Source organism: Tenrec ecaudatus, chromosome 1, assembly GCF_050624435.1.
Source record: "Tenrec ecaudatus isolate mTenEca1 chromosome 1, mTenEca1.hap1, whole genome shotgun sequence".
Taxonomy (NCBI): domain Eukaryota; kingdom Metazoa; phylum Chordata; class Mammalia; order Afrosoricida; family Tenrecidae; genus Tenrec; species Tenrec ecaudatus.
Genome location: NC_134530.1, coordinates 184,129,442 through 184,151,618, shown reverse-complemented (window position 1 = coordinate 184,151,618; position 22,177 = coordinate 184,129,442). Strand labels below are relative to the sequence as shown.

General features: G+C 40.4%; 1 protein-coding gene across 12 annotated transcripts in view; it reads right to left on the bottom strand.

Annotated features, from left to right (window-relative positions):
• Positions 1-22,177, bottom strand: part of PRRC2C (proline rich coiled-coil 2C) — a 74,867-nt gene that overhangs the window by 16,615 nt on the left and 36,075 nt on the right. For 7 of the 12 annotated variants that reach the window (XM_075564866.1, XM_075564884.1, XM_075564900.1 and 4 more), the window contains exons 12-24: positions 21,336-21,969; positions 20,104-20,273; positions 17,853-18,108; positions 17,099-17,312; positions 14,131-16,380; positions 13,246-13,451; positions 11,677-11,831; positions 10,240-11,104; positions 9,600-9,685; positions 8,587-8,775; positions 8,186-8,452; positions 7,355-7,447; positions 4,887-4,988 (exon numbers count right to left, since the gene is read on the bottom strand). In XM_075564866.1, the coding sequence (XP_075420981.1) occupies positions 4,887-4,988; positions 7,355-7,447; positions 8,186-8,452; positions 8,587-8,775; positions 9,600-9,685; positions 10,240-11,104; positions 11,677-11,831; positions 13,246-13,451; positions 14,131-16,380; positions 17,099-17,312; positions 17,853-18,108; positions 20,104-20,273; positions 21,336-21,969 (5,487 nt within the window). The remainder of the gene's footprint in view (positions 1-4,886; positions 4,989-7,354; positions 7,448-8,185; positions 8,453-8,586; positions 8,776-9,599; positions 9,686-10,239; positions 11,105-11,676; positions 11,832-13,245; positions 13,452-14,130; positions 16,381-17,098; positions 17,313-17,852; positions 18,109-20,103; positions 20,274-21,335; positions 21,970-22,177) is intronic. The other 5 variants (XM_075564891.1, XM_075564910.1, XM_075564918.1 and 2 more) reach the window with 1 other exon arrangement.

Sequence of the window (22,177 nt, the reverse complement as noted above, 5' to 3'; positions counted from 1 at the left end):
ACCCAGCTAGAGAACTGGAGGTGAAAGTACAGAGATTGGGAAAATAGCATTTAAATTGAGTTTAAATATAAAGATATACTATTTCTTCTTAGAATGTGAAAATATGAGCAAATCACAAAGTGTTATCGGTTTTATTAAGAATTAGCAATTTAATGGGTGCATAAGCAAATGTGGTGAAGAAAGCTGATGGTGCCCGGCTATCAAAAGAGATAAGTGTCTGGGGTCTTAAAGGCTTGAAGGTGAACAAGCAGCCATCTAGCTCAGAAGCAAAAAAGCCCACATGGAAGAAGCACACCGGCCAGTGCGATCACGAGGTGCCACAGGGACCAAGTATAAGGCATCAAGCAAAAAAAAAAAAAAAAAAGATATGTGTGTGTGTATATATACACACACATACTATATTGAATGAAGGGGGAAGTGCAGAGTGGAGACCCAAGGCCCAAGTGTCGGCCAATGGAGATCCCCTCATAGAGGGGTTTAGGAGAGGAGATGGATTAATTAGGATGTGAGGTAATACCGATGAAGAACACAGCTTTCCCCCAGATCCTGGATGCTTCCTCCCCCCAACTACCATGATCCGAATTCTACCTTGCAGGGCTGGATAGGGCAGAGGTTGTGCACTGGTACATATGAGGGCTGGAGGCACAGGGAATCCAGGGTGGATGACACCTTCAGGACTAAGGGTGTGAGGGGCGATGCTGGGAGAGTGTAGGGTGAGTGGGTTGGAAAGGGGGAACTGATTACAGGGATCCACATGTGACCTCCTCCCTGGGAGAGGGACGGCAGAGAAGGGGGGGGGAAGGGAGACTCCGGATAGGACAAGATATGACAAAATAATGATGTATAAATTACCAAGGGCACATGAGGGAGGGGGGAGTGGGGAGAGAGAGGAAAAAAAAGAGGACCTGATGCAAAGGGCTTAAGTGGAGAGCAAGTGCTTTGAGAATGATTGGGGCAGGGAATGTATGTATATGTATGGATTGTGATAAGAGTTGTATGAATCCCTAATAAAATGTAAAAAAAGAAAAGAGGAGAAAAAAAAGAAAATGATTAGGGCAAAGAATGTACAGATGTGCTTTATACAATTGATGTATGTATATGTATGGTCTGTCATAAGAGTTGTATGAGCCCCTAATAAATTGTTAAATAAAAAAAAAGAATTAGATTGACTTCCGGGAAGATGGCGACGGAGTGACACACACCAGAGGGACTCCGCAGAATCCAGCCCAGGAGAGTTGCTCAGAGTGAAATTCAACACCACTGGATCGCAGGAGGTGCAGCATAAAGATAAGGAAAGTGGGACCAGACTTCAACCCAGTGTCGCAAGGTGTGAATGCAATATCCCGGCGTAGAGGAGGGAACCAGTGGAGAGGTCTGGGAGGTTGGCCCCAGCACCATAAATTAAGTGGATTCCTGCCCTTCCCCGAAAAGAATGTGTTCCAAAGGACGACATTGACTCTGCAGCTCCGGGAGATGGACATATCTGATCTGAGCACACGGGAGCATATGAAGGGGCAGGAGGAGAGAGTGGAGCACAGCCTGGCCCACCAGGCCGTGATGATGATGTTCCTGAGTAGAGCAGCCAGTCCACAGAGAGAACATGGCTGACCCCACTATGAGACATGATGCCCCTCAGTGACTAAGGGCGATACAGGGGACAGCACCGGAGACACAGTGTGGGAATTGCACCTGACCTGATCCCACCACACCGAGGCAAATCACTGGGGGAGTGCAGCGGAACAGCAAGGGAATGGAGTGGCAAGGTCCCCAGGGAATGCTGAAAGTGGACTTTGGGGCCAGGGCGTGGTGCCCCAACAGACTGGACTGGAAAACGCTCCTAAGGTCCAGCAAACGATCCCTGAACTAACTACAAGCTTTTCTCTTGTGAACTGTTTTGTTCTGTTCTTTGTCAGTGGTTTGTTTTTGTTGTTTTGTTGTCTGGTTGTATACTGTTGCTTTGTTTTCCTCTGTCTTGTTTTCGTGCATGTTAGTGACTCCACAGGTCTGTCTGAATAGGACAGGCTGGATGAACTATCTGGAGGAAAAACAACGGGACCGACAGTTCCGGGGGGACTTGGGGTGGGGGGGTAGGGGGGGTAAGGAAGTGGTGTTAACAAACCCAGGGACAAGGGAAAAACATGGGACCCCAAATGGTAGAGAAGGGGGAGTGGCAGGCATGGTGGGAAATGATCAAGGGTAAGGTTGCTTAGAGAAGAGATATACTCTAGCCCAGGTGGCAATGAAGCATGGTAGTAGGGCAGGAGGAAAGTCAAGGGAGATGGAGGAAAGAGCTAGGAGTCAAAGGGCATTCATGGACGTCTAGACAAAGACAAGTACATGCAAATATATATAGGAAGATGGGGAAATAGATCAATGTGTCTATATTTATAGGGCAAGTATTAAGGTGGCGGAAGGACCTTGGGTCTCTACTCAAACACTCCCTCAATGCATGAATACCTTCTTTTATTAAATTGGAACTCTATGATGCTCACTCTCCCGACACAACGGCTGGAGCCAAAGTGGGTGAACAAGTAAATGTGGTGAAGAAAGCTGATGGTGCCCGGCTATCAAAAGAGATAGTGACTGGGGTCTTAAAGGCTTGAAGATAAACAAGCGGCGATCTAGCTCAGAAGCAACAAAGTCCACATGGAAGAACACACCAGCCTGTGTGATCGAGTGGTCCCAAAGGGATCAGTTACCAAGCATCAAAGAACAAAAAATCATATCATTGACTGCACACCTCCATGATAGGATCGCTGAAGACAAATGGGTGCACAAGCAAATGTGGTGAAGAAAGCTGATGGTGCCCGGCTATCAAAAGAGATAGTGTCTGGGGTCTTATAGGCTTGAAGGTGAACAAGCAGCCATCTAGCTCAGAAGCAAAAAAGCCCACATGGAAGAAGCACACCGGCCAGTGCGATCACGAGGTGCCAAGGGACCAGGTATAAGGCATCATGCAAAAAAAACCAACAACGATATAAGTGTGTGTATATATGTATATGTATATATATACCATATTAAATGAAGGGGGAAGTGCAGAGTGGAGACCCAAGGCCCAAGTGTCGGCCAATGGAGATCCCCTCATAGAGGCATTTAGGAGAGGAGATGGGTTAATTAGGGTGTGAGGTAGTACCGATGAAGAACACAGCTTTCCCCCAGATCCTGGATGCTTCCTACCCCCAACTACCATGATCCGAATTCTACCTTGTAGGACTGAATAGGGCAGAGGCTGTACACTGGTACATATGAGGGCTGGAGGTACAGGGAATCCAGGGTGGATGATACCTTCAGGACCAAGGGTGTGAGGGGCGATGCTGGGAGAGTGGAGGGTGAGTAGGTTGGAAGGGGGGAAATGATTACAAGGATCCACATGTGACCTCCTCCCTGGGAGAGGGACAGCAGAGAAGGGGGGAAGGGAGACTCCGGATAGGGCAAGATATGACAAAATAACGAGGTATAAATTACCAAGGGCACATGAGGGAGGGGGGAAAGGGGAGGGAGGGGGAAAAAAAAGAGGACCTGATGCAAGGGGCTTAAGTGGAGAGCAAATGCTTTGAGAATGATTGGGGCAGGGAATGTATGGATGGTGGTAAGAGTTTTATGGGTCCCTAATAAAATGTAAAAAAAGAAAAGAGGAGAAAAAAATGATTAGGGCAGGGACTGTACAGATGTGCTTTATATTATTGATGTATGTATATGTATGAACTGTGATAAGAATTGTATGAGCCCCTAATAAATTGTTAAAATTAAAAAAAAAATTTTTTTTTTAAAAAAAGAAAGAAAATGATTAGGGCAAAGAATGTACAGATGTGTTTTATACAATTGATGTATGTATATGTATGGATTGTGATAAGAGTTGTATGAGCCCCTAATAAAATGTTTTTTTAATTAAAAAAAAAAAGAATTAACAATTGATTTAGATACAAAGATGGCCTATTTGCTCATGTGAAATTAGATAGTAACTCTCTGCAATGATCTAAAAGACATTAGAAATATAGGTTGGGATAATCAAGCGGTAAAATAACAGCAGCTGGATAACAATGGGCGTGAAACAGCGATAAATGAGGAAGGGCAACTCTTTAACTCTCACTCCCCTGGAGACCATCACAAGATTCACGGTTAACCAGGACAGCATTAAGAAGCCCTGCTATGGACCAGTGGTGAGAGTGGTGATACCGGGAGGGTGGGGGAGAAAGGGGAACCCACCCATCACAGGGATCTGCATATAACCCTCTCCTTGGGGGATGGACACAGAAAAGTAGGTGAAAGGAGACGTCGGACAACAGTGTAAGATATGACAAAATAATAATAAATTATCAAGGGTTCAAGGAGAAAATGTTTTGAGAATGATGAAGGCAACGAATGTACAAATGTGCTTGACACAATGTATGTATGTATGTATGGATTGTGATAAGAGCTTTACGAGCCCCCAATAAAATGAGTTAAAACAGAAAGCTCTGCTGTAATAGATTACTCATGGCTTAAAATGGTTGTTGAAAAATTCCATTATCTTTTAAATCCAGCAAACGTTTGGAAATGACTTTGTATTACAAAGCTGAACAAATGGCACAAAAGACATAAATAAGTGCATTTTAAAAAATCTCCATTTAATTCTGCTTCCACTTTTTACTACTGCATCTTGATGTGACGAGAAAAAAAAAATCAAATCACAATCTCCTTATGTTGCTTATAGAGCACACTAATAATAACCTCTTTATATTAAATACGGAGTGGTAATTGAAAGCAAGAAATTTTAAGGTATATATTTGACATCACTCCATTCCCTCAGGTATTACGTTAACAACAAAAAAGAGAAATGTTACTGTTAATTTATGTCACCTTGCATGCAATAATCAAGGACCCTTGAAGAAGGATGTTGTACATACCTTGAAGGTGAGACTGAAAGTAGTGGGAGGAACTGAAGTTAGGCTGGAGCTCTGTTGGATAGTCTCCCTCTTAGGGAGGGAAAGGGTGTTGGGCAGGGGCACCTGGAAAGGCAGGTAACACATATCACAATATAACTGACTAAGTCTGCTGCAAAAACCTCATTAAACTAATGCTCAATACTTTAAGAGCATTACTTTTAATTAGAGCCAACAGAATTATCCTTCTACTTAGAATTACATTCTATTTGTTGTGATTGTTAGTTATGAAGATTTTGGCTAAATCTTGTCAAGAAAATTACTATTTAAAAAAAAAAAGGAAGAAAAAGATCATCTGCTTTTGTATGCACAAAGTGGCCATCTGACCCAAACCGAAGGTACATACTTGAAGGCACTACCTTTCGTTTTTAATATGTGCAGGAATAACCTGGTAATGTTGTTGAATAAGTTTCCTATAATATAGTCAACTTTCTTCCAGGTAAACAAGAGTAAGCCTGGGGGTGGGGGAATTATCAGGTTGCTATTAGTTGGAATCAACAGGATGGTAGTGAGGTTTTTTTGGTGAGGCCGAAGGAGCCAAAAGTAAACATAATGCTTGGTGGAGCTGTGGGCTAAGCATTCTGCTGTTCACTGCAAGGTCAATGATTCAAACACACTGGCCACTGCCCAGGTGAAAGAAGAGGCTGCCTGCTCCCATTAAGACCTGCAGGTTTGGAAACTCGATTCAGACAGGGTGGCTGTGAGTCAGGATCAACCTGATGGCAGTGGGTAGAGTCAGACAAAGATGCACCTCTTTTTCCTGTTTCCGAATGTTTACATTTTTATTGTGTACCACTGTTCGATTTTAATAGTTCACTCAGTAAGAGGGAGAAAGATCTTTTTAAGTATAATTAAGAAAAAAGATCATTTCAAAAGGCCCTACACTAAGAGGCTTTAAAAAGTTCATGGAAAATGAAATTAAGTGATGATGGAATTTTTTCACAAACCTGATGGCCACTTGCCCATTTATTTTTAACACTATAGTTAATTAAGTTCAGAATCACCACCACACATAGCATAAGTAAAACAATGCTGTGAAATCATCTCAAACTGATGACCATTATTTTTACTGCTCCCTGACACAAACTGATCTGGTTTTCAAACATACCTTGCATGCTAACATTGTCTATTCCTGTTTACATGACTAAATAGGCATGTACAGGCCATTACATTCCTCAGTCTTAGAGATCACACTGACACCTTTAAAATGCTCACTGGGCTATTTTCAATGACTTACATGGTCCTATAAGAATGATCTGTTCTTATTTTCCCATTCATTAAATTATATTTTTAGACAGTCCTTTGGGAGAATTATTCATAAAAGTTATTTTTAAAATAATTTAACATCAGCTTTAAGGGCATTTTCTATCACTTAGCAATCATTTAAATTATTATCCTAAAACAGGGATGAGGATGCAGAAGATGGAGCACATGATGTTTTTTTATAAGACTCCAAAGTAAATGAATTTATTTGCCTTTAGAGAGGTTTACTTTCTTTGCCTTACCAACATGTTAAAAGCGCTACTGTTTCTTAAGCTTTTACAATTCTTTACACTTGGTGCTTAAGGGAAAAATAGACATTTCAGGAAATTAAGACCACAGTAACTTTAAAATACAGCCCTCTATAATAAGCAATGATTATCAGAAGCAAATGTTCATTGTTCTTTTTAAAAATTATCCTCTGCAAAATATAGTATTTGAAAATTTCTCACAAAGGATACAGTTTGACTATAAAACAAACACCCGGAGTCTAAATTTCCTCCATTTCTGTTCTCCAAAACAGAGACCCTGGTAATAACTTTTTTTTTGTAATAACTTTAAAAATGCTCTTCTACATTATATGTTGGGACCATGGTAGGCTAGTTAAGTTTTCTGGACCTACACATTCCATCTCTCAGGCAGAGGACTGGACAAAATGACAACCTGTACTAACTTTTAACACAATCTTGAATTATGCATAGGATGCTCTGGGAAACTACAGCCCAATTTATAACATAACATTACCCTTTAATAAAGTATTTCAGATTATTTATTCAGGCTAAATTTTTCAGACCCAGTGAACTTTTAAAATTCTCAAGAAGAAACTTGGGCTTCGCGCTTTAGTTGTTAAGTTACTGAGGAGTCACAACATTAGGCATATAGGTTTCGCTTGAAACAAAACCACCGACCAAAGAAAATGCTGGATTTGTAGAATGTGAGAGTGAAGAACAAAACCTCTTACCAAAACAAGGCCAATAGGACTGGCTGATAATTATAAAACTAAGTCTAAGTAGAAATAATCTCGTGGAAAGCTTAAAAAACAAAAACAACAAAAAACCACACCAAACAAAACCAGCTTTAATTATCGATCATTTCTGCAGTAACAGTCAAATACCGGTTATACAGTAAGTACAACATAAAAGCGAAGATTCCTTATTAAGTTAATCACTTACATTATTAACCAAAGTATCCTCCATCTTTGCATTATTAGTAGCCACAGTATTAGGCAGAGAAGAAGAAGGTGTAGTATAGTCTGTGACAGACTCCTATGGAGTAGAAATAGAAAAAAAAAGGTATATAAAAAAATTGTTTTAATTTCAATTATCCAAGTCACTTTCCAATCCAGCCAACAGAGAAAGCACAGACTTTTATCATTTATGATTGATTTTAGGTTTTCTTTAATGCAGACAATCAAATGCCAGGATCTGAAGTTGTCACAATTAATTGGGTTTTATAATACGCTGTTGATTCTTACGGATGTCTTCTAGTAGAGTCACATAAATTTTAACTTACAGGAATTAAAATATATTCACTTCTATAGTGAAGAAAACCACATTTTTTGATTTTTGTTTTCCTTACATTAAAATCTCATCAGTGGGAGCAATAAAGCACCACCATAAATAAGTATATTAAATAAAACTTATTTTAAGGAATCCAGAGAAAATCTTTTAAACCTACAAACTGAAACAGGAAAAGCATTTAAATGTTGTGTAGACACATTTCTAGACTGTAAATTACTTTAAGAGCCCCTATATTTGAGTAAGCCCATTGCCACACTTACTGTAAATAATTTTAAAGATGATTTATGTGCACTATAAAATATTCTCTATCATAGAAATAATCTATGCAGGCTATAGAATTACTTACCATGTTTTTGATTTTCTTTTTTTTAATATCAATTTATTGGGGGCTCGTTACAACTCATCACAATCCATTTATACATCCATTGTGTCAAGCACATTAGCATTACATATTTTTAAAGAAAAATATAATGTTTTTGTTACCGTCATGCTGTTCACCTTTGCACTGGTGCCAAATTCTGTAGATGATACTGAAATCATTGTTCCTATTTCAGTAGACATTTCTGGGACGGCTTTGGTTTCCTTTGTTGGCGCAGGATCTGTGCTTCTACCTGCAGCAGGACTTGGCTTCTCTTGTCCTTCTGGCTCCACCTGCTGGACATCTTTCACTTTTCTATTTTTTAATGAGCGCTCCTTTCCAATGGGACCAGGTTTGTGTTCTTTGCTTTCTACTGGGCTCAAATCTGGAAGCTAAATTCAATGTTTACATAACAAGGATAAATCACGATCAAAAGCATTTATTTAAAAATTAATCTTAAACCAATATTTGCTCTCCATGTTGGTGGCTTTCATAAAATTGTACATGAAACATGAATTTATATTACCTTTTGAGCTTTGATAGGACCTGCTCGAGGCTGCTTCTGTCGTTGCTCTTTGGGTTCAGCTATTTTGTCAGTAGTTTTATCAGAAAGCACAGGAACAACTTCATTTTCATTGCCATTTGAAGCTGGAGCACCAAACTGAATTGTTTCAATTCCTATTTCAACTCCACTCTCTTGACCATTCTTTGTTCCCTGGTTAAGAGAATGTTTAAAAACTTGTTGTCAGAGTAAAAGGTGCTCAAACTTGACTAATTATTTAACACCATGTGTTTTAAACAACAGAAGTTGGCTGGAAGCAGCCTACATATTAACAGAGATGAATTCTCCAGATTGCGTTTTATAACTCCTCCCCGACTCTTAAACTGTACTAAAAAAAACCTGATAAAACAAAGACCAGAACAAGATTTAAGTTTTAAATATCTCAAACTCTTATTTAGTGCAAACACAGGAAATTCAAAATCTCAAATAGTTGCATTATTTAGAATAAAAACAAAGCATAATATGCAGAATTATCACCAGCAATAAACAAACTAATGAATAAATTAATTGGGGAAGGAGAAGAAAAGACATAGTAATAGCCAAAACAAAAATCAATCTCACTGCCCTTGAGCTAATGCGGACTCATAGCGACCTCCTGTGGGTTCCCAAGGGTGTTTACTGGAATACAAAGCCTAGTATTTTTCCCACGGAGCCGCTGGTGGTTCCCACTGCTGACCATACTGATCGCAGCCCAATGTGTAACCACTGTGCCACCAGGCTCCAAGGCAACATCACTATTATTTACTTCTCAAGTGTATTCTGACAATGACATAGAGAGCGTGTTTACACTGGCGATGTCGTAGTGCAGTTCTGGCATTCCTTCAGTGACTAATTTATAAAGCACCTTCTTGATGCAGACACTACCCATCCAACTTGTAACCCTTTATTATCATCTCGTTACCATGGCTATCTGCTTTCTTATACAGGTTAAAGCAACAGCCTGACAACCCACCCCACTAGCCCCATTCAAGCCTTACCTCTGGAGAAGCTGCTGTTCCAAATGCTGTTAAGGGCTTATTCCATGCACTGACAGACGGTGGCTGTGGTGGACTAATATGACCCACTAAAAAGTTACAGAAAATGTGATCACTACTGTGGCAATACTAGCTAATCTGTTACATCTTTTCTTGTAACAGTAGGCAGACACTGAAACAATCACTTTTCATATCATAGTTAAGATTCTTGCATCCCAAAAGAATTATTAGGGGGTTCAAGAAGTAAAATATAATGCAATTTTCCCAAGAGCGTTTTGAAACCCTCAAGTATTAAGCCCAACAAACGTTATGTATTACTTCGTACACACCAAATTGCAACCAGGAAGGCACAGTATGGTTGTTAGAAGTGAAACAAAGGTTTAAAGAGAAGTGAAAAATGATTACTGTTTCCACTGAGGAAAAGAAGCGATGGCTAGGAGTATCTACTGTATATACTCAAGTATAAGCCACCGCCAAGTATCAGCTGAGGCACCTAATTTTACCACAAAAACGGCATAAAAATGTGCCGAAAACTCGACTTATACTCGAGTATATGCGGTAAATAAAAATAAGTAACAATAACCCTCACCCCCAACCCACTAGTCCATGCTCTTTCCATCTCCCACTTGTGTTGCAAACTTACATTTCTTAGAGATGTCATTCAGTACAGCAGGTGGGGCTGCCTTGTTATCCCACAATTCAGCTGAAAGAGTACCAGGGGACTGTGAGTTCTGGATGGATTTTCCTGGGCTTACATAATCTGTGCCATTAGGTGTCTGAGCTGAAGGCAGCCTTATTGAAGGTGGTGGCTGTTTTGAAGTCTGTGTTGTAGTCTGGAGTGAACTTTGGACTTGTTTGTGAATCTGTGCCTGAGTCTGAGCTGGAGCGGTTGAAGTTGGGGTTGAAGCCGATGCTGGGGTAAGTGGGATAGAGGTGCTTGGAGCTGATGGAGCTGAAACAGTGGAGGTAGTTGGGGCTGATACTGTTGGAACTGGAGCTGGAGTTGAAGCTGGTGCTAGGGCTGAAGCAAGGATGGGAATCGAAGTTGGGGCAGAGGCAAGGATGGGGACAGTGGCTGGGGCTGAGACTGAGGCAAGGATAGGAGTTGGGGCTGGACCCGGAACTAGGGCTGGAATTGGGGCTAGTACTGAGGAAGAGCCTGTGGCTATGGCTGAAGTAGAGACTGGAACTGGGGATGAGGGTGAGGGTGAGGTTGGAACTGGAGCTGCGGCTGAGACTAGAACTGGAGCTGTGGCTGAGACTAGAACTGGGGCTGAGGTTGATGGTGGAGCTGAAGCTAATGCTGATGCTACAATTGGAGTTGAGTTTGAGGATAGAACTGGGGCTGAGGTTGAGCCAGGGACTGTAGTTGAGGCTGAAGCTGGAACTGTAATTATGGCTGGAACTGGTGCTTGCTGGGTTCCAGTAGTCTGTTTTTTGGCAAATCTTGGAGGAAGCTTTGATGTTTGATTTCTTCCCTTTTCATTTATGTTCTTTTTGTTCCAGACCTTTAAAAATTGGCAGGTAGAATTTCTGTCAATAATGCAGCTAAAAGTAATAGCTTTCTCATGATTTCATTTCTGTTTGTTGTTTTTATTGATCTAACTTCCCTTTGCTTACTGGCCTTTGCAACTTGACTTTTGGGTAAATCTTAAGGATTTAAATCTCAGTTTATTTTTAAGAGGCATATACAATTCAATCTATTGTTCTTTAAAATAGGTGACCCCTGGAGTTCCAGTGTATTTACATGAACGAAGAATCTACAAACGTAGAGCATGGCAGTTGGAGTCACTAGATTAACAAGACCATTTTAAATTATCACTGTAATTCAGACATGTATAACTGGGCAAATAGATAACCAACAATAATCAGAAAAAAATTAAAAGTAACAACGGTCTGTTCCAAGGCAAATGGTGAGCTAAAGTAATCATGTTCTGTCTTATCTTGCCGGGTTCAATAGAGTTCAAAGTTATGAAAATCAGATCACTCTCAACACTTGCCTAACTTCAAAGGTAGAAAAGTTGATCATTTGCAATAAACAACAATCTAAATATTAAACAAGTTGAAACAAGCTTTATACCTGTATGATTTGTTCTTCCTTCTTCCGACGTTCTTCATCCTGTAAACGTTTTTGTTGTTTTTTGGATACCACTTCAGTGAAACCATCGTCATTCAAATTTGACTGGGGATCTTCAACCACTGTTACTTCAGGGTGGTCATCAATTATAACAACACCTGTGGGTACAAAAAAAAAGACCCAATATGGTACTTTTCACATTTCAATCGAAGAATTAAAACTCACTTCCCATTTTCTGCTACATAAAATGGCCCATTCATTAGTAAAATGACTTAAGAATCATGACTTGAACATACCTTAAAGTTCAAAACAGAATTTTGTAAAACTACCTGCCTTAGAAGATGCATATTTCTATTTACTTAACTTTTATGTAACATAGGGCAGTGCCCTCAAATCAAAGGTAGCTTATGATCTTAGTGAATTTAATTTCCATCTCTCAGTCTTAGATCTGCATCATGGTAAATATATGGAATTCTGCCTCATTTGCAGCTAATCTTCGAAGAGGGTACTACTATTATTTCCTTTTCAAAGGAAGTTCACAGATACTTTGTTAGCAGTCACAAGATGAGACAGCGATCAGATGAGTTGGTCTTGTGAATTTCAATGCTGCTATTTTATGAAGACCTCTACTACTTGAAGTTGTTTTTTTAAAAAAGTGAAAGGACCATCTAAATGTAAAACAGTGGATCAAACGTGCTACAATCATGTAGCAGATAAAAATATTAAAGATGTTATTGCCAAATTATTGTTATCAGTTTGGCTAGCTTGTTCCAAATTTTATTTTATGGTTGTATGCGTAATATCTGCACAAAGGGAAGACACAAAACAAAAAGGATGTGGTAACTCAAATCGTTATTCTAACAATATATAATAAATATATTTTAAATGGGGAACATGTGTACAGTAAAAAATATTAAGGATCTGGGTCCAAATCAAGGTTTAATGTATGTAAGAAGCCCTAAATGAAGATCCAGTTGTATTCAAAGTTTCTACCTTCAGTCTCAATACCTGAATGAAGGACATTTTTACATTTGTAAACGTCTAACCTACTGATGAAGATCAAAGGTGATAGAGACTTCAAGATAGACTGCCTTATTAAAAAAATCTTCACGAGATAAATAAGCAGCATACATATGTGAAGGAAAACGATGCAAGGATTTCCTTTCACGTTGACCCACAATGCCCATCGAAGCAGTCAAAACGAAAAAAATCACACAACTGGGGAGCTGATACCAAGGAGTTCAAAAAGAAAGAAAATGCTTTGAAACGGATTTGGAAGCAATTGTACTATATTGGTTGAAGTGGTTGAACTATGGAATTTTAATGATCTCTGTAAGAGCGCCCTGTAAAAGTCTTCTAAAAAATAAGTAAATAAACTGTTACTTATTTATTCCCATTCGGCACTGCAGCATTCCGAGGCTATGTATGAGGTGCATGCATCAAGTGGGAAGTGAACAAAGGTTTCCTCCCACTTGAAAGTTAAGTTTTCTGTCACCAAATCATCACAATCCTCTCCTTGATAACTAGCACCTTAAAATGTGTTTGTTTAACTGGCAGGGATTTAAGACATACTTGCATAATTGTTGAGATCAAATTGTGAGAGAGCATCTACTTTCTCTTTGGGCTTTTTAGGCCCTGGTTTTGGATCTTCTCTTTTTTTCCCCGTATCTTTGGAATTCTTTTGTCCTGTACCATTAGGTGCTCCTTCCTGGTGATGTGCTGAGCCGCCATTGTGAGGGTCAACACCAGTTGTGACTGAAGACTGGTCATCAAATGCGCTACAAAACAGTAACAAGAATGATCTGAGCTGTCATTACCTCCATATACCTGAACAAAAGAAATAGAGCTAACTAATACTTTCTAAAGTTCTAAGAAAACAGTATTGAGTTAAAACTCCTAACTCTTAATATCAATAATTCTCTGTGACTTGTTGAGCCAATAAAATTGACTCTCTCAAGCAAGGAGATGGACCAGTCCTTAGTTTCCAACAAGAATTTCCCAGATTTCTAATTATCCTTGGTTACAACACAAAATGTTTGTGATCCCAGCTTTGTGGCTCTTCTTCACCAATGGCTGTGGGATTTCTATTCTGCCTTCTATGATAGCTTGTTCTACATCCAGTGAACTGGCAAAATGGAGCAATCCCCTCCATCACTGTCTCACCAGGTACCAACCAATCACTTAGTGGGTCGGAAGCACCAAGACTATGGACAAAAGAGCTGAGCCAAGGAACTTCAATTGAAGAAAATGTAATTCATTAGACAACGATTTCTGCTACACATTAATTTCTCCTTCTCAAGTATCTTTAAAGTGTAAGGACAGAGAGGAGCATCTGGGAAGAAACTGTCTTGGTCCTCTACCTAGACCGGCCTCTGTAAAAATGCAACCTAGAGAACTACTCTCGGGTTTTTTCAGAGGTACGAAGGTAGCTATTTTATACCCAAACAAAATACTCACCCTCTCTTTCCACTTTTTGGTGGTGGACCATTTCTTCTTTCATTTCTAGGACCCGAGAAATTCCTTCCTGATTTGGGTGGACCATTGTTGCTGCGCCGATTCTGGCGATCTACCCCAGGTCTCTGACTGGAAAAACTTCTTTTTGCAATCTCCCTCTTTGGAGGTAAGGCATTCTCTCCAGTCTTTACAACTGTTTGTGCATTCAAATCAGCATTTTTTTTCTCATCCCTTTCACGCCTCTCATTGAAATCACTACTTTCCGAAGCTGTTTCCCACTCTTCATTTGCCTGATCTGAAGAATTCTGATTGGATAGGTCTGGTGTCTTATTCCCAGAAACATCCCCCGCAGTAGTACTGACTGGTTCTTGAGTCACAGCGTTGACAGTGCCATTCGTGGGCACTGTTCCCTCATTTGTTTTAGAAGCAGCCTCCCTCTCTCTTAGTCGCCTAAACCTAGGCGGCTTATCTTGCCTGGGTGGTCGGGTAGGACGCTGCCTCCGGGCCCTTTCTCTAGCTGGGTCAAATTTTCGCTCAAACTTTGGAGGCCGTTTGTCTACAGGTATAGGGATAAATTGCTCATGTCTTCTGGGTGGCTCCCCATCTTCTGGTTTAGGAACTTCGGCCTGCCTAGGGTTCCACTGATTGTCTCGGTAAGTCGGCCTGCGTAAGGTGGAGGGACGTGATGGACGACCACCGGGATCCCTTCCACCACGTCGGAATGTTCCTCCTCTGCCTCTCCTTGTTGGCTCTCCTTTAGGAAGGAAGCCTGGTTTACATTTATCATCATCCCTCATATAAGGCTTTTCAAGTGGTCGATTATCTATTCGGACATGATTTTCAGCCTTGAAAGAAGATGGAGGCTTTATAGGCCTTTTGCTTTCAGACCGGTCCTCTCTTTTGGGGAGTTTACCTTTGCTAAAACTGTCTCTATCACTTGCACTTTCATGAATTTCACTGTCCGTGTCAGTCTCTGAACCTCGCTGTCTTCTTCTTTTAGGAACGACTTCAAAATCGGAGCTCTCACTCCGTGTTTCACTCTCTTCTCTCTGCCTGAGAGGCCCTGGGGGCACATGCTCTGGTCTTGGCTTGGGGTCTCGATATGGAGGATAATCTCGAGTGTGCCCTCTACCACCACCTCGGCCACGGCCCCCATACGAGCCTCTATAGCTTCGGCCTCGGGAGTAATATTCACCTCGGCCTCGACCTCGGTACCCCTGATCTGGAAACCAATCTCTATCTCGAGCTTCTTTCCAGTAGGTTCTGGGGGCTTGTAGAGTTGACTCTTTTCTAACCACTGGCCTTGTCTCTGGTCGGGGTCTTTCTATAACAAGGTCTTTAGTGATGACTTTCTCAGGCTGTTTCTCTTCTTTGACTGCTGGTGCCGAGACAGCTTGTTGGTTTACTGTTTTAACCGTCGGCTCTACTTGAACACTAGTTAGAGTTTCTGAGGGCTTCTCTGTATCTGGAGAGGGTTTTTGAGGCAAAGTTGAAGGTTCTGTTGAGGGAGGTTTCTCGGGTTCTGGTTGAGGCGGTGGTGGAACTGACTGTGGCTGGATTGGTGCAGGAGGTGGAGGGGGCAGAGGAAGGGGATCCTTCTTTTCAGTCTTTTCAGGTTTAACAACTTTTTCTGTGCCCCTTTCTCCCTCTTTCTCCTTTCTTTGCTCCCGCTCCTCTTTCATATCTCGAAGTACGGGTTTTTTGATGGGACCTGACCTTCTCACAGGCCTATCATTACCTTCATCCCGCCTGCTAGAGCCTGGTCTTGGGCCCCAGCGGGTTTCAGATTTGGATTTATACGACTTTTCAGGCTTTGGTCCTTCAGAAGATCGCATGAAGCCATCCTTTTTGGGTTTTTCTTCAGTTCGTTCTGTAGATTCTTTTGAATCAATGCATCTGCTGTTGACTCTCGGAATGCTTACAAATGGCTCGTTTCTCTGCTCTTCTGGTCTCTGGGCACTGTTAGACCCACGAGAAACACTTCTCTCCCGCACGGGCTGGCTTTCTGAAGCTGATGTCCGCTCTTCTTGAGCAGCGGGTGTTACCTTCTGATCAGGTACTTCAGCACAAGAAGACAAGTTGTTTGGGTCAGTGTGGTGAGGTCTAATGTCTTCCACAGATCTGCTTAAAAACTTCTGTACTTCTGTTTCATTTGATTCTCTGAGAAAGTCTGTTTTGGGATGAGACTCCAACGGACTATGTTCCATAGGGTAAACAGGAGTCACCTGTTCCTGCTCCACAGGGGCCTCAGGCCTAGGAGGAAGAGAATTAAAGTACATGAACAACAAAATGCACCCCACATATGACTGAATAGGAAAACAGCACAAAATATAAAACACGGAACAATGAATCCTCATCATAATCTTTATTAGTTTGGATCATTCTGACATGAATTTTTAATACATCAAGACTAATAATTTCTACTTTGAAAAGCTGGACCACGGTAGGCATATCTGTCCTACTTACCCAGGAATGATTATAAAACCTAATCACAAAATATAGTATCTGATTGTAAATTATAAAGAACACTAACTATCTGCCACTTCAAGCTTTTGGTCATTAAGTTTTCTACTTATGTACCTTTGTCCTAGAAAAATTTGCAAAGGTACTGGCAATCAAATGAAACCATTTTTAATAGATGCGTTGTATCACCTCACACGAACTACATAAGTATGATAAATACAGTTTTCCCCTTCACATCTAATCTACAGTAAAAACATGTTTTAATTTGGATCATTGAATTTCAGCATTTAATTGAGTATACAAGCGGATTAAATACAAAATGCCTTATCAGTCAAAGTATACAGAAAAAAAAATAAGTAAAAAAAATTTAAAATAAAATGAAGTTCACTAAGTAGACGGATCAGACCCATGGCTCAGCCATAATTAAAATAATCTTCAAGGATGCAAAATGGTTTTCTTTATACCACTATAATTTATTAGTCTATCAGTAATTTTAGCCATTTATTACCTTATATCCTCAGGCTCTTCCGTTATCTTGGGTGTAGTTGCCTGGTGAGGTTCAGCATGGGGATAGGGATCTGACCCCCACATCATACGAGGTTCAGTGAGGGAAATGGCATGGTCTCTTGTAGATCGAGCTATATGCTCAAATGACTCTGAATTGTTTGAAGAACCTTCTATCGGATCTCTTCTTATCAATGGCTTAGGAGGAGGAATCATTCCTGTAAGAAAAATTCATACAAAGGAGAATGAGATTAATGGTTACTTAGCATTTTCTATACTCAATTTCAATAGATACACGCAAACAAAACTGGTTTCACACCACTGGAAACACCAGGCATTCTATGTACATCAGTGTTAACATGAAAGTTCTCACAACATTGATAAAATTAGAGAAAACATTTCCTATAAGAGATTTCCATTCATCTAGTTCAATTATCTTATAAATATTCTATAAGTTACTCTATTTAAAGTTTTAAGTTTTTCCATGTAAATGCTAAAAAGATTATTTGATTCTTGATCAATTTTTTATCACTCTTAAATTCAAATAATAAAACACAAAAACTAATATTTAGCCTTACCACACAAGTGATACAAGTTTCTGGTTAAGTACTCTGTCTTGAAAGACATAGTTTTATGATTAAAAATCTTGAAGTCCTATATAACCTCTTCATAAGAATTATGGATAAAAATGGGAGAATGACCCAAAACCTTGAGTTTGCAAAACTGTGATCCATGAGATAATGCCACTGTCAACTAACCAGGATGGATGGGTGCAATATCCATCGCAGGTCTTCCTGACATCATGCGAGGGTCCATGTACGACTGCATCATGAGCCACCTTGGATCAAAACCCATAGATGCCAAATGCTGAGGGTGAGGCTGCATGGGCTGGTACAGAGGTCTGTGTGGTGCAGGAGGAACAGCACCACTGGATGGTTGAGAAGACACAGTTTGGGGAAGAACTCCTTGCTGCTGCTGTTGCTGCTGCTGCCACTGCTGCTGTTTCATCTGCTCCTGGAAAAGAACCACATCTGGATTTCAATTTCACGTGAGTTAATATCATCTCCATTAAAAAAAAAAGGGGCCTTTTGAATTCCTTAAGTAGGTTTTCAAAAGATGGAGAGGTGGTAAGACAAAAGATGTTATAATATGCATGTAGTCATTCACTCATTCTCTTATACAATCATTTCGTAGGCAGACAGCATCTATCGATGAGGCAAGGGGAAAAAAAGAAAAAGAATTTGAGGGCTAAGCTGTGTACTTTCTGTTCTTTAAATCCATGACATGGCACGACGTCCCTCCCTGACCCATAGCACTTTCAGGGACAACACTGGAGGCACAGTGAGGGAACTGTACCCAATCTGACTCTAGGGCAAAACACGAAGGGTATGCAGCAGAGCAGAGCAATGACCCTGGGGAATGCCAAAAATAGACTTTGGGGGCCAAGGGGTGGCAACCCCATCAGACTGGACTGGAAAACACCCCTAAAGGTCAACAAACAGACCTGGAACTATTTATGGGCTTTTCTTTCTTTTTTTGGTCATTGTTTCTTTGTTGTTTGGTTTTGCTCTTTTCGTGTGTGCGTGCTTATTATTGTTTCTACATGTCTGTCTAGATAAGATATACAGGATAAACAATCCGGAGGAGAAACTAACAAGACTGACGGTCTGGGGAGACACGGAAGAGGGGGAGGCGGGGGAAAGGAAGTTGGTATTAACAAACCAAGGGATAAGGGAACAAGTGATCTAAAAGTGACAGCGAAGAGGAGGGAGTAGGATGCCTGGTAGGGCTTGAACAAGGACAATGTAACCAAAAGGAATTACTGAAACCTGAATGAAGGCCAAACATGATAGTGGGACAAGAGGAAGGCAAAAAGAAATAGAGGAAAGAACTAGGAGGCAAATGGACCATTAACATAGGTCTAAAATATGTATATATATTTACATATAATGACGGGGAAATAAATCTATGTACATAGATTTATATGTAAAGGATTAAGGTCGACGGACATTGGGCCTCTACTCAAGGACCCCCTCAATGCAAAAACACTTTGTTCTAATAACCTGGCATTCCATCGTGCTGAACTTCCAGGCATGATCGCTGATGACAAAATGGGTGCATAAGCAAATATGGTGAAGAAAAGTAATGGAGCCCGGCTATCAAAAGATGTAGCGTCTGGGGTCTTAAAAGCTTGAAGGTAATAAACAAGAGGCCATCTAGCTCGGGAGGAACAAAGCCTACATGGAAGAAGCACACCAGCCCGTGTGATCATGAGGTGTCAATGGGATCAGGTATCAGGCATCAAAGACCCAGAACAAAATATCCTATCAATGTGAATGAGGGGGAGTGCAGAGTGGAGACCCAAAGCCCATCTGTATGCAACCGGACATCCCCTTTCAGAAGGCTCACAAGGAAGAGATGAGTCAATAAGGGTGCAGTGTGGCACCAATGAAACATACATCTTTTCTCTAGTTCTTTAATGGTTCCCCCATCCCACTATCATGACCCCAATTCTACTTTACAAATCCAGCTAGACCAAAGCATGTACACTGGTACAGATAAGAGCCGGAAACACAGGGAATCCAGGACAGAACAACCCCACAGGACCAATAACGAGTAGCAAGCAATACCTGGAGGGTAAGTGGAAGGTGGAGTACAAAGGGGGAACTGATTACAAGGATATACATAAAACCCCTCCCAGCAGAAATTTGGGTTAAGGGATACATTGTTGGTATAAGACATGAAAAAATAATAATGGTTCATGAGGGAGGGAGGGAGGGGAAAAATGAGCTGATAACAAGGGCTCAAGTACAAAGAAACTGTTTTGAGAAAGATGGATGGCAACAAATGTACAAATGTGCTTGACACACTGGATGTATGTATGGATTGTGATGAGAGCTGTACGAGCCCCCAATAAAATGATTTTAAAAGCTAAAATGGCACATTAATCCTTCAAATTACTGAACACCAAATCTTTTCAGTCACATACATATAATGAGTTAGACGTACTTGCTGCCGCTGGAATCGTGGTGGTAAAGACTTCTGAAACGGCTTGAAATAGCCAGATAACACGGCAGGTCGAGGGTGGGACCCGGGCTCCGGTTCTGCTTCATGTGCCACTTGTGTGGTTTCTTTTTCACTGCGATTGCTGTCTTGTGTCATGAAAACTGGCTCATCCTCTGCCCAAAGAAAAGGTTAAAAGATAATTTTTTTCATCCACGGTATCTAATAAAAGTTAACGTGGAAGAAGGTAACCTTGGTACTCCAGTACACACACTATTCTGTATGCTATGCTGGGAACTTCACATTACCAAAACTTACAAAGTTCATCAATGATGGCACAGTATGCAAAAATGTCAATTTGTACCAATAACACATGGCAAACTTTACCTATTTTCTTAATTGATTTAAAAATGAGCTGTGCAACTGTCAATATTTATCTATAATTACCTAGAACATCTGTGAACATATAAATAACTTAAAATATTTGAAAAATTATTTCCTGTAGTTATCGATGGATCACTGGACAATACAATCTATACATAAAAGTAACAGCAGTGAGTTTTAAGTTTGAAGAAAAGAGAGCAATCAACTTTCTTTAACTATGTAATCATGCTATATAAAGGATGGTAATTATACCACCTCAGAGCTGAGAACCACATACTTGGTGGGGAGAGATTTTCATTCCAAAGGAAACAAGTCATATTTCCTGTTGAGTGTGTAAAATTGACACAATTACAAAAATGACCTAACATATTTTCTCAGAAGACTAAAGATGAAAGCAGCTTATTTGCAAATAGAAAGCCATAGTATAAAGTATCACACATCATGTTTTCCATGTGGCATGACATTAATATTAGATTTATTAAAGAGAAAATAAAATATCGTAGGGAAAAAGAAAACCAACTATGCTCAATACTTAAAATCAAATGGTATTTGAGAAATTTAGTAAGATTACCATGAGAATATATAAATTATGAATACTAAAAAAATTAGTGAACGAATTAATGAAAACACTGAATTTTTTCAAGTAATTTATGTAGACATAGCCACTATTAAAAATTAAGATAACCTAACCTATATAGGCTCAAAGTCTCATTGCCTTTTGGTTAACTAGAGCCAAAAATTAGTGATCTCATATACATGTGAAACAATTCAACCGTTATTGGACTTTTGATCAATCTTATTCAATGTGCACAAAGTTTTTGGTAAAACCTGTAGAGTGATCAAATTTATTATACCTTTAGTACTGTTGTCTTCATTTTCCTGTTTTTCTACCACAGGCTCTGAAGCAAGTTCCTCAGGTTCAGCCTTTTCCTCTGCATTTTCCTTTTCCTTCTGCTCGAGTTCACATTCCTTCTCTTGCTCGCTTGTCTTTTGCGGCTCTTTTTCCATGACCTTTTGTTGCTCCTTTAGTTCTTTCTCTTTTTCTTGCTGCTTTTCTTTCTCCATTTCTCTTTGTTTTTCCTGCTCCTTCTCCAGTTCTTTCTCCCTCTCCTGTTGCCTCTCCCTCTCCCTTTCTCTTTCCTTTTCTTTCTCTCTCTCCCGCTCTTGTTCTCTTTCCAGTTCTTTCTCACGCTCCCGTTGTTTTTCCCGCTCCCTTTCCCTAATTTCCTCAGGAGAAGGCTGTTTTTCGACAATGCCAAACTTCTCATTTAATCGTTTCAGTTTCTCTGCACAAGCTGCCTTCCTTTGCTCTTCCATTCTTCGTTCTTCTTCTTCACGTCGTTTACGAGCACGCTCCACTGCTGCAGAAACTTCTGACTGTTGTCTTCGTCTTTGCTTCCAAATCTCATCTTCATCAGGGACTTGCTGCTTGGCGGGGAAAGGGCCTGCACGTCCAGGTCCAGACTGTCGATCTGGAGGAGGGGGATGCTGAAACAGGAAGATAATCAAATCAGCTGAGTACAACTTTGGATATCTGACCAACACAGGAAACCAGAGGTGTGAGGAGAAAGAGCAAAAAAGAAAATCCAGAAAAAAACATTAAAAATAAAAACTATTTAAGGGGGGGGGGGAAGCTACGTAATTCCCCCAAATGAAATCAGGATAATCACTCTAGACATCTAATAAAAACTGAGCA